Below are 13,462 nucleotides of genomic sequence, written 5' to 3' on the forward strand. Positions count from 1 at the left end.
CATTTCCTCTTGATCCTGGAGGCTGGAGTCCGGGGTCAGGTGTGGGCAGGGCTGTCCCTCCTGACGCCTCCGTCCTTGGGTGCAGATGCCGACAACCCCACGTGGTTGTTCTGTGTCTGTGTCCTGACTACCTCCTTATAAGGACACCGGCCAGACTGGAGCAGGACCCACCCCGTGACCTCATTCTAAGTTTAAGTCAATCACCTCTGTAAAGACCTCAACACAGTCGAACTCTGGGGGCTGGGGGTTAGGGCTTCAACATATGAGTATTGGGGGGACACAACTGAGTCAGTAACAAGGGGACTCACCCCTCACAGGACCTGGCTCCTGCCTGAGGCAAACTCTGCTCTGTTTCCCAGCCCGATTCTGTCAAAGGCACACCCTGGGAGCCCCAAGACGCAGTGGGGCCCACTGTTCTCCCCACGTCCCCATCCCCGCCGGGCAGGGCTGGGAGTCCCCCGAGGAAGCTGGGAAACGCACCTGAACACACAGGGCGACAGCGTCCCCCGCACCCTCACTCAGCCCGTCTGGATGACTGAGAGTAGCTCCCCCGAATTCCGGGGCTGCGATTTCATCTGCCCCTGATTCCAGCTATGTTCGTCTGATTTAAAATTTAAACACCTCCGCTCACGACAGCAGGTGCCGCTCTGGGACACAGAGCAGAACCTTCTTGCCCAGCTCACCGTCTCCCTCCCGCCGGTGCCTGGGGCGGGGCGGGGCCCAGCGCCGCAGCTGCCCGGGAGGATGGAAGGTGGCGTTTCCTGTGGGGACGGACGCGGGGGCAGCCCTGTGGCACGGCCACCCGGAGCAGCTGCTGCTCTGAACCAGAGGCGGCCGTTCCCGCCGACCGTCTTCATCCGGGATTAAGGGTTCCGTGTGTGGAGTGTTCGCTCAGCCCTCACGCTGAACCGATCTTCCGACGCGGTCTGGTTAAAGATGCCAGCACGTGAGGACTGTTGTCGCTGGCTTCAGACCTGACGAAGGAGGAAGCCACAGAAGGCCCGTGGTCTGAGCGTGCGACCGTGGGTGGGGGCGTTCGGCCGTGGGGGACACCTCCGGGGCCGAAGTGGTAGACTTTTCTCCTTCTCTCTTTATATTCAAGGTCAAAGCAGAATCGCGAAAAGCTGCAGCGCCTTCCTGATGGAGGGGGTGGGGGCTGGGAATCACCTCGGTTCCAAGGGTGACATCTGGGAGGATCTGTGGGTGACCAGATCCAGCCTCTGACACGTGCCTCGTTCCTCAAATCCTACAAGTTCTTGGGGAGAAAACCACGGGAAAAGCGTCTCCTGCTGCCTTGTGTGAGTGCAGGTGACGAAGGCGTGGCCGGTCCCAGGACAGTGTGGCTGTCACCGCGTGCTGCACCTGGCAGCGGTCGGCCCCACCCCGGTTGGGAGACCGTGGTGCATGGCCGTGTCTCGGCCCGAACGCCTTACCCTTCACGCTGACTGCATGCGGGCCGTCGGTCAGCGGCCGCACCCACGCGGGCCCCCACTCAGCCAACCGTGTGGGTGCCTCCAGGTGGGGGCGTCCAGCCCTGGGCGAGCAGGCTGGCCCGCGGGACAGCGCCTCAGCCACGGGCTTTGGGGCCGGCTGGTGGGTGGTGAAGGGGTTGTGCCCCGTGTGTATGTGTGTGTGTGTGTGGGGGGGTGTGTGATGACGCATCTGTGTATGTGTTTGTGTGCGTGACTGTAAAGTTCAAAAAGCTTCGGGTGGAGTTCGATTCGGGGGCAGAGTTCGGCGAGGTGGGCGCCCGGCCTCATTGAGCACCGCTTACGGGGGAGCCGGTGTCGGGAGAGCTCTCCGCCGCGGGGGGAGCGGGCAATAAACCCTGGCGGCAGGATGACACGCGGGCCGACGCCACGTTTGGCTGTACTCTGGCCGAAGCTGCCGTATGTACTGGCTGTAGCAGAATTAAAATGAAAACACAGACACGGGAAGAGATGTGGAGCCCAAGGCCCCTGTCCACGCCGGGCCAGATTCAGGAGGAGATGGAAAATCTCCCAGCGCAAAAATAAATTAGGCACGGAGAGGGGGCAACGTTCCGGAATTCACCAGGAGGAGCTGCTCGAGGACAAGGAACCAGCTGATGGCACGGCCGTGAGCGTGGATCACACAGATGGCCTTGACGGTCAGTCCTCAGGTCGGAGGCTCCCTGGGAGGTTATCTGTCCCTGGGGAGGGGCAGCGATGGGCCCACAGCCCTGGGAGGCACTGAGGAGTCTAAAGCAGGTGGGGGGTCTGAGAGAGCAGAGGTGTGTGTGGTCTCTCGAAGCCTGACCATCAACAAGCCGGGGTCGGGTCTCTCTCTGTGGGCTCAGTGCCACCCAGAAAGTCCCCAGTGCTTGTCCCTAAAACAAAGCGGGAAGAAAAGGACAGCTCTGTCTCCTGAGACAGACACCCTCAAACGCGCCGAGTCACCTGCTCCTTCTCTTATCTGAGAATTAAATGTTTAGCTCCCACCTCCCAGCAAACGGGCACCAGCCTGCAGGGTGTTTGTGTCCCGCGTGGACTGCGTGTGTGACCTACAGGGTGACCGAGCCGCCTCAGGTCCCCACCTGCCCGCACAGACGCCAACGTCCCTCTCACAGCTCACAAACACAGGACACGCGCGTCCTTGGGCTCCGGGCAGCAGCCTGACATTTAATGCTGAGTTTACACGATGCGCACGTCACGTCACACTGGACAAACGCTCCGAGATACATCCGCGGGCAAGCACAGCGTCCCGGGCCCCCCGGGAGAGAGGACGGGGCGCGGCACAACTCCACCCAAGAAAAAGTGCAGTACCCATTTCTGTATAAGAATATATTATTTCAAAGGCAGTTTAAAAATAAAAATTCTGTACAGCATCGAGAATTCCTTGTGTTTCTTTTTTTGTGTGTCGGTGAACAAAACGGTTCACGTGGTGCCTGGGGCTCGGGATCAGCTCTTCCCGCCGCCTCGTAGGACAGCCTGGTGGGGACACCCGCGGGCGCTCCGGCCTCCTTCAGGCGTGGTCTGCTCGGAACGAGAAACGCCCCCCGGTTTGTTTTCGTTGGGGTTGGAACGTGTAGGCGAAACCGCCAACGTCACGGGATTAGACGCGGACTGTGTTTGGGAAGCGGGGCCGTCTGACACACCGTCGAACACGCTTAGGCAAAATGAAACGATCGCGATCCTTCTTCTGAGCCACTCAAACGCGTGATCCGACTTCGCAATGGAGACCCAGCGCTGGCCGAGCGCTCCCCGCGCACGAGCCTCTGCTCATTGAACTGCAGAAACCACCAAGGACACGCATCATCACCTCCACCTCGGCGATCAAGGTGCCGGGGGAGAGGGGGGGCTCGGAGAGCTGGAGGCGCCCCGCACGTCACTCGGCTAGCAATCGGCGAAGCCCGGACTCCGAGCTCCGTGTGGTTTGTGGGACGCCGGGCGCCGCCTCTACTGCAAAACCAAACCCAGTTTCTCATGCCCGGCACCTTGAATGCTTTGCGAACCGTCCTTTACTGATCGGTTTATAAAGGATCCTCGTGTGATCCTTCAGACACGTGTGTGGGGTCCCCTCAGCATCAGGGGGCCGAATGGGCTGGTCTGCCTTGTGCACGGGCTGAGTAAATGGCTCGTGCCAGCAAGTGCGTGGGGCTGTGCTCACGGCAAAGCCGGCAAACGCTTTCTTCGTGAAAAGCTTTTGAAAAGCTTTTGAAAAGCCCTCTGAGCTGGCCGTGGTACACATGCTAAGTGCTGACCTTTCTGTTAACTGAAGTGTGCCCCCTGCCTTCAAAGCCTCGTTCTAACTAAGCAAGGAATAAACATTTCACTCATTTGAAAGTGTTCATGTTCCCTCCCGCCAGAGTCCCCAGCCCCGAGACGTCACCATGGCAGAGCGTTACCTTCACTCTTTGTCACGTCTCTGCTCTTCTCCCTCGACGTGTCGGAGTCCCCACACGTCAGGCCCTCCGTCGTCTTCTGCAAGAGGACAGAGCATAACGAAGGCAAAAGTCAGGGGACGGTGAGTGAGTGACCGTCTACGTGACGGAAGACGCTAACACGTGACATCGAGACCGCTGTCCGCAAGCTCGGAGTGTGCGCGCCCACACCCACCCACCCACACACGCACGTGCGAGCTCAGACACGGCTGTGTGCCAGCCACCCTCCTGCTACGGGAGGCCTCGCCCTGTGTGGTCAGTCACGCTCTCGGGCCCGAGCCCACACTGGCTGCTGAGTGGTGAGTGCGTGGTCCTTGTCCCTTTCACCTCCCATTCTGGTCTGTCCTCTCGGGGGGCTGGATGGCACCCTGCAGGGTCCCGGTGACCCCACTGGGCGGCTGCACTGGGACTTGGGGACTCAAGGCCTTCACTGTGATGGTTCGCGGACGGCCCAGCAGTCAGGGGCCCGTAGCCCTGCTGCTGGGGACCCGGCCAGCGGGATATCACCCCTTATACCATGGACCTGGCTGTGACCGTCCAGCAGAATTGCGCTGGAAAGAAAGGGTGGCCGCTTGGGCCGTCAGTGGCCCATAGCATTTCCTGGGCACCCGGGTCCCGCGTCGCGCACAAGGCAGGTCGAGGAAGATGACAGCTGCGTGGGACGTGCCTGCAGGCACTCAGTGGGGTGGGGGTGCCTTGGCGAGAGGCCCTGGGCAGCACGGGCGGTGATCGCAGGGGGCCCCGCACATCAGGGGGGTGGGGCGAGGCCAGCCCAGGTCGGATGGGGCAGCACGTGGGTGGCAGTGGGGAGCCTGCTGCAGCTGCATCGGGGCCGCTGGGAAGAATGGGGCAGGAGTGCGGACCCAGGGGAGGCCACATCCTGGGCGGGGAGGTCCTCGGGGGTCCTGAGAGGCAGGGGGCCCCAACTTGGCCAGACCAGCTCCTGGGGATTTGTGGAAAGCCCCCACTCCAGTGCTGGGCCTGTGAACTGGACCTGCCCTGTGAAAAGTGTCGACCCCCAGAGCACCCTGCAGCCAGGCCTGGCCTGCCCTGCCCTCCTGACCCCGCAGATAGGCCGAGCCACCTGTAGGGCCCGGGAGCTGCTGGGGGGCCCTGGGAGCTGCTTGGGGGGTGGGACCCGGGAGCTGATGGGGGTGAGGTGGGGCTCGGGAACTGCTCGGGGGCCTGGGAGCTGCTGAGGGACCCTGGGAGCTATTGGGTGGGGTGGGAGCCTGGGAGCCGCTGAGGGGCCGTGGGGGCTGTGGGTGCTGACGCATCTGGGCGGGCACCACCGTGACCACCCCTAACTGCACCGGGTTCCCTGACGGCCGAGCTGGCCTCTCTGGGCGGGGCTGCCGCGGCGGTGCCGGCGGTGTGGAGCGAGCCTGCCCCGCCGCCCGCTAGCCCCGAGGACGGCCACCCTCTCGGCCACACCGTTACCTCCTGCCTGGCGTCGTCCATCTGCTTCAGCGCCTCGTAACGGTCCCTGGATTCCCAAAGGGGCTGCAGCATGATCTCCTTCACCACGGGGAAGAGCTGCGGGGGACACGGATTTGTGCCACAGGCCACCGCGAAGGCACAGACAGCGCTGGGGAAACGTGTCTCGGTGGCTCACATGGGGCATGTGCCTCCATCCAGGGCCCGGCTGCAGCAGAATCGGAGGCCTAGGGCCAAAGTGCCAGGGCCCCTCGTGCCCGCCACCCGCTTCCACGGGGCCGAGGGAGAGGCTCTGCGGTGCGCTGCTGGGCCAGAGCTCGGGGGCGGGTGAGCCTGACCCCACACGCTGGCGGGGGTCTTCCGGCGGGTCGGCGGCCGCAGCTCCGTGAGTGTGTGTGGGAGCGCGTGCCTGCACGTGCGTGCGGACGTGTGCGTTTCTCACTGTCGTGTCGTCCAGATGGGCTGACAGACACTCACCTTGGTCACTGTTTCGAACATCGGGATGAGGACGAACTTGATGAATCCAATCTGGGCCGTGGCTTTGGTCACTTTGTCCCTGTCCATGAACGGGGCCACGGGAAGGCCTTCCGACTTCTCGCGGTCGCTCTGCGGGGTGTGCAGCAGACAGCAGCTTAGAGAGAGAAGTCCCATGGGGCCCGGGGGACTCGAGGGTCACACTGTCCTTCCAGGAAGAGAAAGAGGAGCTCACAGGCCACAACCGAGCTAACCACCCCGCACCGTGAAAATTCACGGAAACTATGAATTCCGTGGGACGGTGACAGCACCGTGAAGGCCGACCGGGGCGTCCGCGGGGTGTGCAGGGCCACGCCCAGGGGGACGGAGTGGAGGGGTCAGGAAGAGACCGGGTCCCAGGGACACCCCCCACCCCTCACCCACTCTCCCGTGATTCGTCCGGCTGCTGTGGGCGGCGCTGTTATCCGCGTGAGGCCGGCCCAGCTTCCCGTCTCAGAGCTTCCGCAGGCCACGGCCCCAGGCGGACGGCGTGGCCCCCGCGCTCGGAGGCCCTCCGCCTCTGTGGTTCTGTTTCCCTATCTTCGGGCCATTTGCCTGCCCTCGGCCCCCACCAGTGGCTCAATTAGTGGTAACAGGTGACAGCTCTACAGCCATTAGCTTTTCCAGCTTGTCACCGTCCTTCACGTCTCAAATTAAAACCTCTTTCGTGCTTGACGTGCGTCTGCCGCGAGGGCCGTCCGGCTGTCTGCCCTACGTGCTCGTCCGCCTTGGCCTGACCGTCGCGGGCCAGACACGGACGCTGCTTGAGGGGCTAAGAGGAACGAGAGGGGCTCGACCGCCATGCACAAAACAGTCGCATAACACGCTCTCACCTGCATGAAATACTCTTCTAGTAAGCAGTCCACCCAAGGCTCTGCGACTTCCATCGGACGCACCTCGTTGGAGATGTCGCAGCATTTTATCAAAATCATCTTCAGCTGGAAAAAGAGACTTGGAGTCAGGTGATCGAACGCAGACCAGAACCCGCTGCCGTGGCCCTGCCACCCCACGAGGAGGACGTGGCGGTGGGCGGTGCGGGCGGAGGGGCCGAGCTCTGCTGCTCCCTCCAGGGTGTAGCGGGTCCCCTGGGGTGCTGCCCTCACGGTCCGGTCCGCACGTAGACCCGGAGCCTCGCCCGGGGAGCACGGGGAGGTGGGGGCGTCACTGCGTCCCCTCCAGTGTCGGAACCTTTCTCTGGAGGGGCCTGGAGGGGAACCACGGACGCCTGTCACACGCACTGCACGCTGCGAAGTTCAGGAGTCTTCTTGATCACGGGAGACACACCGGACAGAGCGGCACCGTCGGCGAGGCCGCTCACGTACTAGAATCAAGGAGGTCGAGGCCGGAGGGCCTAACGAGCCTGGGAACTTACGCAGGACCTTTCCGGTCCCGTGTCAGTGCGTGGATTTACACCAGACCTCCAGGCGAGCCTCCGGCGATGCCCCAAAGGACTGTGAATGTTCGCGTGTCCAGGCCGCCCGGCGCCCGACACCTGCCCTGACCGGTCCCAGGGCTGAGAACGCACGGCCGATTCTTCCCACGAATGTACGTTTTGCTCTAAGAACTCTTAGCCTGTCTTTCTTCTTTGAGACGCTTCTGGGCTTTGCCCGGCCGTGTTTTTGGTTTGCAAACCCTAAGACCCTAGAATAAATCTTCATCGTTTATTTCTAGCCAAAGTCTCCAGACTCTTTTGAGTTTACTTGACATTAGGAAGCAGAGGTTAGAAGGGAACCAAAGGTGGATAGTGCTGGGGTCCCCAGGTGAAAGGGACCCTCATGTAAAAGCAGGGGGGGCACGGCCTGGGTCCCCAAGCCGTGCGCAGGAGCGGGAGCTGCGGTGCCGCCCGCTGACCCCGTGGGCATCTTCTGGACCCCTCCGTGCCCTCCGACCCAGAACTGGCAAAGCCGCGCCCATGCCGGAGGTGGCGCTGGCTTCCGTCCTCGGCGCTCAAGCCCGGTGTCCTCCCGTGTTGTCCGGGGTCCTCTGTCAGGACCCTGTGCACTGTCCGCCTGTGTCCCCAGCCCACGCCGTCCCTGCTTCTGACTCCTGAGCATGCGTCCTTCCAGGTCTTGCTCTGGCCCCTCCCTCCAGCCTTCCCGGCCACCCTCCGGCTTGTGCTGTTCCCAGGTGGGTGCATTTCTCGTCCTCCGAGGAGACAACCCCCTCTGAGCCTGGCGAGGGCCAGGCACGCAGTGGGTCCTCCGGCGGACTATTGCCAGGCCAGAGCGTTTGCACCTTTACCGGCCAGGTGAGGGCTTTCGGGACTGGCTGTGGAGGGCTGGCGCCTGCTGGCTTTGCCGTGCTTCTGGCACAAATGACTGCCACCTGGAGTTGCCAGTGTTTGGGGTCAGAGCACTGGCTGCCACTCAGGGTCTGAGGCAGATTGGGCGTGAAGGCCCGTGGGCCTCGAATCCGCCGGGCCGGTCGTCCGGGAGGGCGGCTGCCTTCAGCTCGGCGCCTGGCTTAGCCTCGCTGAGCCTCGAGGAGACGGCCACCCTTCAGCCCTTCCCCCGGTTCCCGGCCCTTCCCTCACTCCAGAAGGCAGGCGGTTCGGGGCTCCGCCTGGCAGGCTTCTGGGGAAGATGCTCCCAACACCGGGCGAGGGGCCAGCCAGGGCCAGCATCCCGGCCCCGGGCCCTGGCCGCCTGGTCCACGTCGCCCTCCCGGGGCTGGCGTTCGGCGTGATTTGTGGGGCTGTGCTGCTACCACGGGGGGAGCCGCTTATCCTCGGGAGACCAGAGCAGGAGGATTCTCCTCGCCCGCTTATCACCTTCAGGTCGGAATGCGATGGAGGATGGGGAGCGGGGCCCTGCGGGCGGCTTTCCCCAGTGAGACTGGCGACGGGGACCCCGGCTCTGCGGACGCCCCGGGCTGAGCTGGGGGTGGGGGGCGGGGGGAGAGCCCATTCACCAGCCCTCCCCAAACAGGTAGACGAGTCTACTCACGAGGGTCGTGTGCTCCTCACAGCTGTAGTCAAAATCCTCCATTTTTTCTTTGAAAGAATCCATGATTTCTGCGTGCCTGGCCATGTCGGTGGCCAGGATCAACGTGATCATCCCCTGAGCAGGGAAAGACAAAAGCGTCAACGGCGGCTGCCGGGTGTGCGCGGGCCGAGTCCCGCCCCCTGCCCGCATGGTCCTGTTCCATCTTCGTGCCAGTGCTTCGTGTGTCTGAGAATCAACGTCCTCGTTTTTCTGATACAGACACTGAGACACGAGAGGCTGGGAGGCTGCCCGGCCGCAGAGTGGGGGCGGAGGGCTGGGGCGCAAGCCAGCTGGGCGCCTGACGCCTCGTGGGCCATGTCCCCGAGAAGCAGCGGCCGCGTCCGGGCCCGCCAGGACGATGCCTCCCCTCGGCTGGGTAAGCAGAGATGCGGTTTGTCTCTCCCAGATCTTGTTGGGGGGTCAATGACCAGTTTTCCAAGGGCATTTTTTTCCTATTATCTAATCTGTATGCGACCATATGTGCTCACATTGCTTGAGAATGATCAAACTATGATTATGGATGACAGCATTTTTCTACTAACAGACCTGTAAATGAAGATGTTAAATATTTTATCACCTTGTTCATCAAAGATTGGTCTAGAAGTAACATAATTCAAAACCATGACCATCCATGCACTCACCCACCCACCAATTTATCCATCTCCCCATCTGTCCACCTGTCCACTCATCCGACGACCTGTCTGTCCATCCGTCCATCCACCCACACACCGATCCCACAAACATTTACGAAACACACCTCAGCTCAGAGGTGTGTTTCGTAAATGTTTGGGGGATGATGATCCACCTTTCCAAGAAAATAAAACCACAAGCATCAAATGCAGAACCCGAACCAGTCGGCATAGTAGCCTCAGCTGTGTTTTGGGGAGGTGAGCCGCCACCTGTGCGATTTCCCTGTGTAACGAGAAAGATCTATGCCCATGGGACGTTAGCCCTCAGTGACAAAATATTACTAAAAATTGGGACAGCTGATTTTGCCCTCAGAAAAAGTCACATTTTCATGTCAGTGAAAGTGTGTGAGGCAGGACAGATGTGTGTCCCCATGGTGGGTGGCGTGAGGAGGGGCCCATCGTGGGTGGCCACTCCTGCAGGCGCCTCCTTCCTGGGCAGGGGCGATGCTGCTCGGAGGTGCTCCCGGGGAGGGCAGAGTCACACAGCATGGGGACATCGGTTGCTTTGGTCCTTGTCCAGGTCTCTGGGCAGCCATCGAGGGCAGTGGCTAAGGCAGTGCCTGGCCTTTGGAATCTGCCCCTTACCCGCTTCAAGGAAAAGCTCCCTAGGGCTTATCAGAGCACTGGGTGGCCCGTGCTTGCTGGGCGGGTCCATAAACTTGGGGGAGAGGCCAGACAGCCTGGGACCAGGGAGAGCATTGCCCTGGAGCCGGTGATTCGACAGTGACAGCGATCAAGCCCGGCGTTTAGCCCTGAACTTCCTGGGGGCGAGGACAGGTCGGGGGACAGTGCTGTCCTCTGATACGGTGAAGCTTGTCACTTCTCCGGGAGGGAGGTAAGTGGGTCACAGACACTTCGCCAGGTGCATCCTGGAGCAAGGATGTGGAGACGTGAAACGGGTGACGTTTTCGGCCGCAGAGCGGCAAAAGGCGGCTCCCGTGCCAGCGTCCTGAGGCCACCGCACACACAGACGGGATGGCTTGGAAGGACAGAGAGGTGATCCGGCCCAGGTCTGGGGGACGGAAGTCTGAAACCAAGGTTCCCGCCGAGGGCTCAGGGCAGCGTCCGTTCTCGCCTTGCCCGGCTTCCGGAGGCCCCCGGCGGTCCTGGGCGTGTTCCTGCCACTGTCACCGCGTGGCCTCCTCCACGTATCTGCGTCTTTGCCTCTTCGGTCTCGTCTAGGGACACTCGTCGTTGGACTGAGGGCCCGCCTGCGTAGTCTAGGCTAAGCTCATCCAGAGAGCCCTCAGATGGCAACAGCGGAGACCCTTTATCCAGCAGGGCACAGCCGCGGTGCTGGGGTCGGGAGGTGGGCACACTGGTTTTTTTGGCAGCGGGGGGCTATCTTTCAACCTGCTACCTTCTGCCCGGAGATCACCCTGGTATCTGCCCTCCCTGATGACAGAAGATGGAGCAGAGCTGCGTTCAGTGGGACCTCCCGTGCGGACAGCGGGGTGAGCTGGAAGTGTCCGGCTCAGGATGATGGGCGCTCTCACCCCCGGCCCAGCGTGCCCGAGAAGTGGAAGGTGGCTTATTTGAAGTGGGCAGAGGGGCCGACTGGGTCATGGGGTGACGGAGCAGCAGCCCGGGGCTAGGGGACAGTGGTCAGCGTTGTTAGGCTGGATGCAGCAGGTGTGTCTGTGCTCCGTGGGTAAGTCACCTGACCTCCGTCAGCCTCACTCCTGGGGCTGCGGGGTGGAGAAAAGGCTGACCTCAAAGGGTCAGGGTCAACAGAGCATGCGAGGCACCGGCCAGTGGGGCCCATGCCCACATGCCGAGGGCGAGCACCTCTTCTCGGGGTGCTACGTGGCTTTGGAGGAGGTGGGAAGGAGGCCGGTTCCCTAGCCTACCTGGCGGGCAGCGACGTAACTAGGAGTCTCTGGGCACCTCGGCCACTGGAGAGGAGGGTCTCGCGTGGCTGCGCTCGCCGCCGCCCCCGACAGCCTCACTCTGCGTCCAGGATGCCCTCTCTCCACACACCTTTCTGTTCTGCCCCCACACACCTGACTGCCCCCCACACCTGTCTCATCTGTCCCCACACACCTGTCTGACTGCCCCTCCCCACACCTGTCTGAGCTGCCCCCGCACACCTGTCTGATCTGCTTGAACCCGTCCGGCTGCACGTTGGCGAAGATGTCACACTCGGGCCGGGCGAGGATCTGGAAGGCCACCGCGCAGTGGTGGTTCTCCAGCGGTGAGATGTCATTGTAGCGCACGGCCAGCTCGGTGCGGGCGTTGATCTGGTACCTGGAGCCAGGGGTGGGAACAGGGAGCGTCAGGTGCCCGCACAGGCTGGGGGGCACCTGCGAGTCAGGGCCACGACGCTGAGGTGTGCAGGTGGTGAAGGGACCGACCACGCTGCCCTGGCTGCCTGCCTCCCAGCGGCCACGGACCGAAGCAATCCAGGTCTTGCGGCCCCACCAGGTGGGCAGCACAGTAGATCTCAGCTCCCTGTCGCGTAGCCCTGAAGGTGATCAGCTTGGCCGTTAAGGCACCTTGCAAAAGATTCAATATGCGCAAAGGGCAGACATCTGGGAGAGGAATCAGGATGCATTTTCCTGTCAGACGCCGTGGTCACGGCCTCCGTGCCAGCTCGTCACTGTGGCTGTGCCGTGAGGGTGGGGGCGCCCAAGGGCTCCCACACCTCAAGTCCACTCTGGCCCTGACAGGAGGCAGCAAGGCGTTCGGGCACATTTCCGGTCATCATACACACAATAAAGTTCAGTGCACAAACGCACAAATTTTGTAGAAGTGACGTCACTATAAATGCAAACCAATGCCACACGGCCTGGACTTCAAGAGTCAGGTGGGGTGGGACTCTGTGCCTCCCCTGGCCCCAGCCGGACCAATGTTCCCCACAAAGACCCCACGACCCCCGTGGGCCCCTCCTGACCTCAGGTCATCTGTGCCCCTGGTCCAATTCCAGCCCCTGACTCATTCTGGCTGGAAAAAGGCTGGGAGGCTGCTGTGGGGTGGGGGTCCGGATCCAGAGGATGGGGTGTGGCGGGCTGCCTGCGTACAGGCGTCACCCCCACTTCGGGGGAGAAAGGCCGGGACCACGGGGCTCTGCCTGTGCAGAGGTGCAGCCCGCAGCCTGGACCGTAGGGCGTGGCGGCCTCTTGGGGTTCGGTAACTTGGAAGGGTCCTGCGTGCCCAGGCCCAAGGCCCTAGACCAGGCTCCAGTGGGCGCTGTGTCCTGTGTGGCTGGGGGGCGGGGCTCGGAGGCCCAGGCCTGGACCAGGCCTCAGTGGGCGCTATGTCCTGTGGGAGGTGGGGCTCGGAGGCCCCTGCCTGGGGCAGGGCTGTGTGTGGGCTGCAGCCGAGTGCCCTTCACAGGGAAATGTGCACATACGTGTTGTTGTATCCTGGGTGGTCCAGGTCATGGCAGATGGCCGCAGTCATCAGGACCAGGATGTCCATCTGGGAGAACTTCTCCTGGGTGGGGGAGGGTGAGGGGTGGTAAATGGGCGACTCGGGCAGGACGAAGCCCCTGCGGCACCCGCTCTCTGGGGTAGTGAGGAGGGCGCTGACGGGCGGAGGAGCCCCTGGGGGCCCCACGCGGTCCCCTGGGTGTGGTGGGGCCGTCCCCAGTGGGAGCTCCCCCGGCCTCCGGCAACGGCCCCGCAGACCCACCTGGAGCCCGCAGAGCCAGATCATGCTGTACATCATCTGCGTCACGCAGAAGCAGTGCCGGAAGTTGTGGAAAGGGTTGTTCCTGTAGTTGTCGTGCACGCAGAGCTGCGGGGCCAGACGGTGGTGCTGAGCTGTGCGCCCCCCTCAGCCCCAGGCGCACTGCCCCCGCCAGGCCGCCCTCTGAACTGTTTCCTGAAGGCAGGACGGGGCGCCTGGACGGCGGGCGTGGGAACCGGCTGGGCTCCTCCGGGCTCTCACCCTGGGCTCCAGGCCTGAGGTGCCCCCAGAGGGCATCCGAGGAGCCA

General features: G+C 62.7%; 1 protein-coding gene across 2 annotated transcripts in view; it reads right to left on the minus strand.

The window, feature by feature from the left end:
• Positions 1–2,378: 2,378 nt before the first annotated feature.
• Positions 2,379–13,462, minus strand: part of PDE9A (phosphodiesterase 9A) — a 49,055-nt gene continuing 37,971 nt past the window's right edge. The window contains exons 10-18 of one of the 2 annotated variants that reach the window (XM_025050212.1): positions 13,158–13,262; positions 12,877–12,959; positions 11,615–11,771; positions 8,797–8,910; positions 6,685–6,789; positions 5,816–5,944; positions 5,342–5,437; positions 3,866–3,941; positions 2,379–2,993 (exon numbers count right to left, since the gene is read on the minus strand). In XM_025050212.1, coding sequence (XP_024905980.1) covers positions 2,983–2,993; positions 3,866–3,941; positions 5,342–5,437; positions 5,816–5,944; positions 6,685–6,789; positions 8,797–8,910; positions 11,615–11,771; positions 12,877–12,959; positions 13,158–13,262 — 876 coding nt within the window. In that variant the 3' untranslated portion in view covers positions 2,379–2,982. Of the gene's footprint in view, positions 3,248–3,865; positions 3,942–5,341; positions 5,438–5,815; positions 5,945–6,684; positions 6,790–8,796; positions 8,911–11,614; positions 11,772–12,876; positions 12,960–13,157; positions 13,263–13,462 lie in introns of both variants that reach the window. The other variant, XM_025050213.1, reaches the window with a different exon arrangement.

This window comes from Pteropus alecto, unplaced genomic scaffold, assembly GCF_000325575.1.
Source record: "Pteropus alecto unplaced genomic scaffold, ASM32557v1 scaffold97, whole genome shotgun sequence".
In the NCBI taxonomy this organism is placed as follows: Eukaryota; Metazoa; Chordata; class Mammalia; order Chiroptera; family Pteropodidae; genus Pteropus; species Pteropus alecto.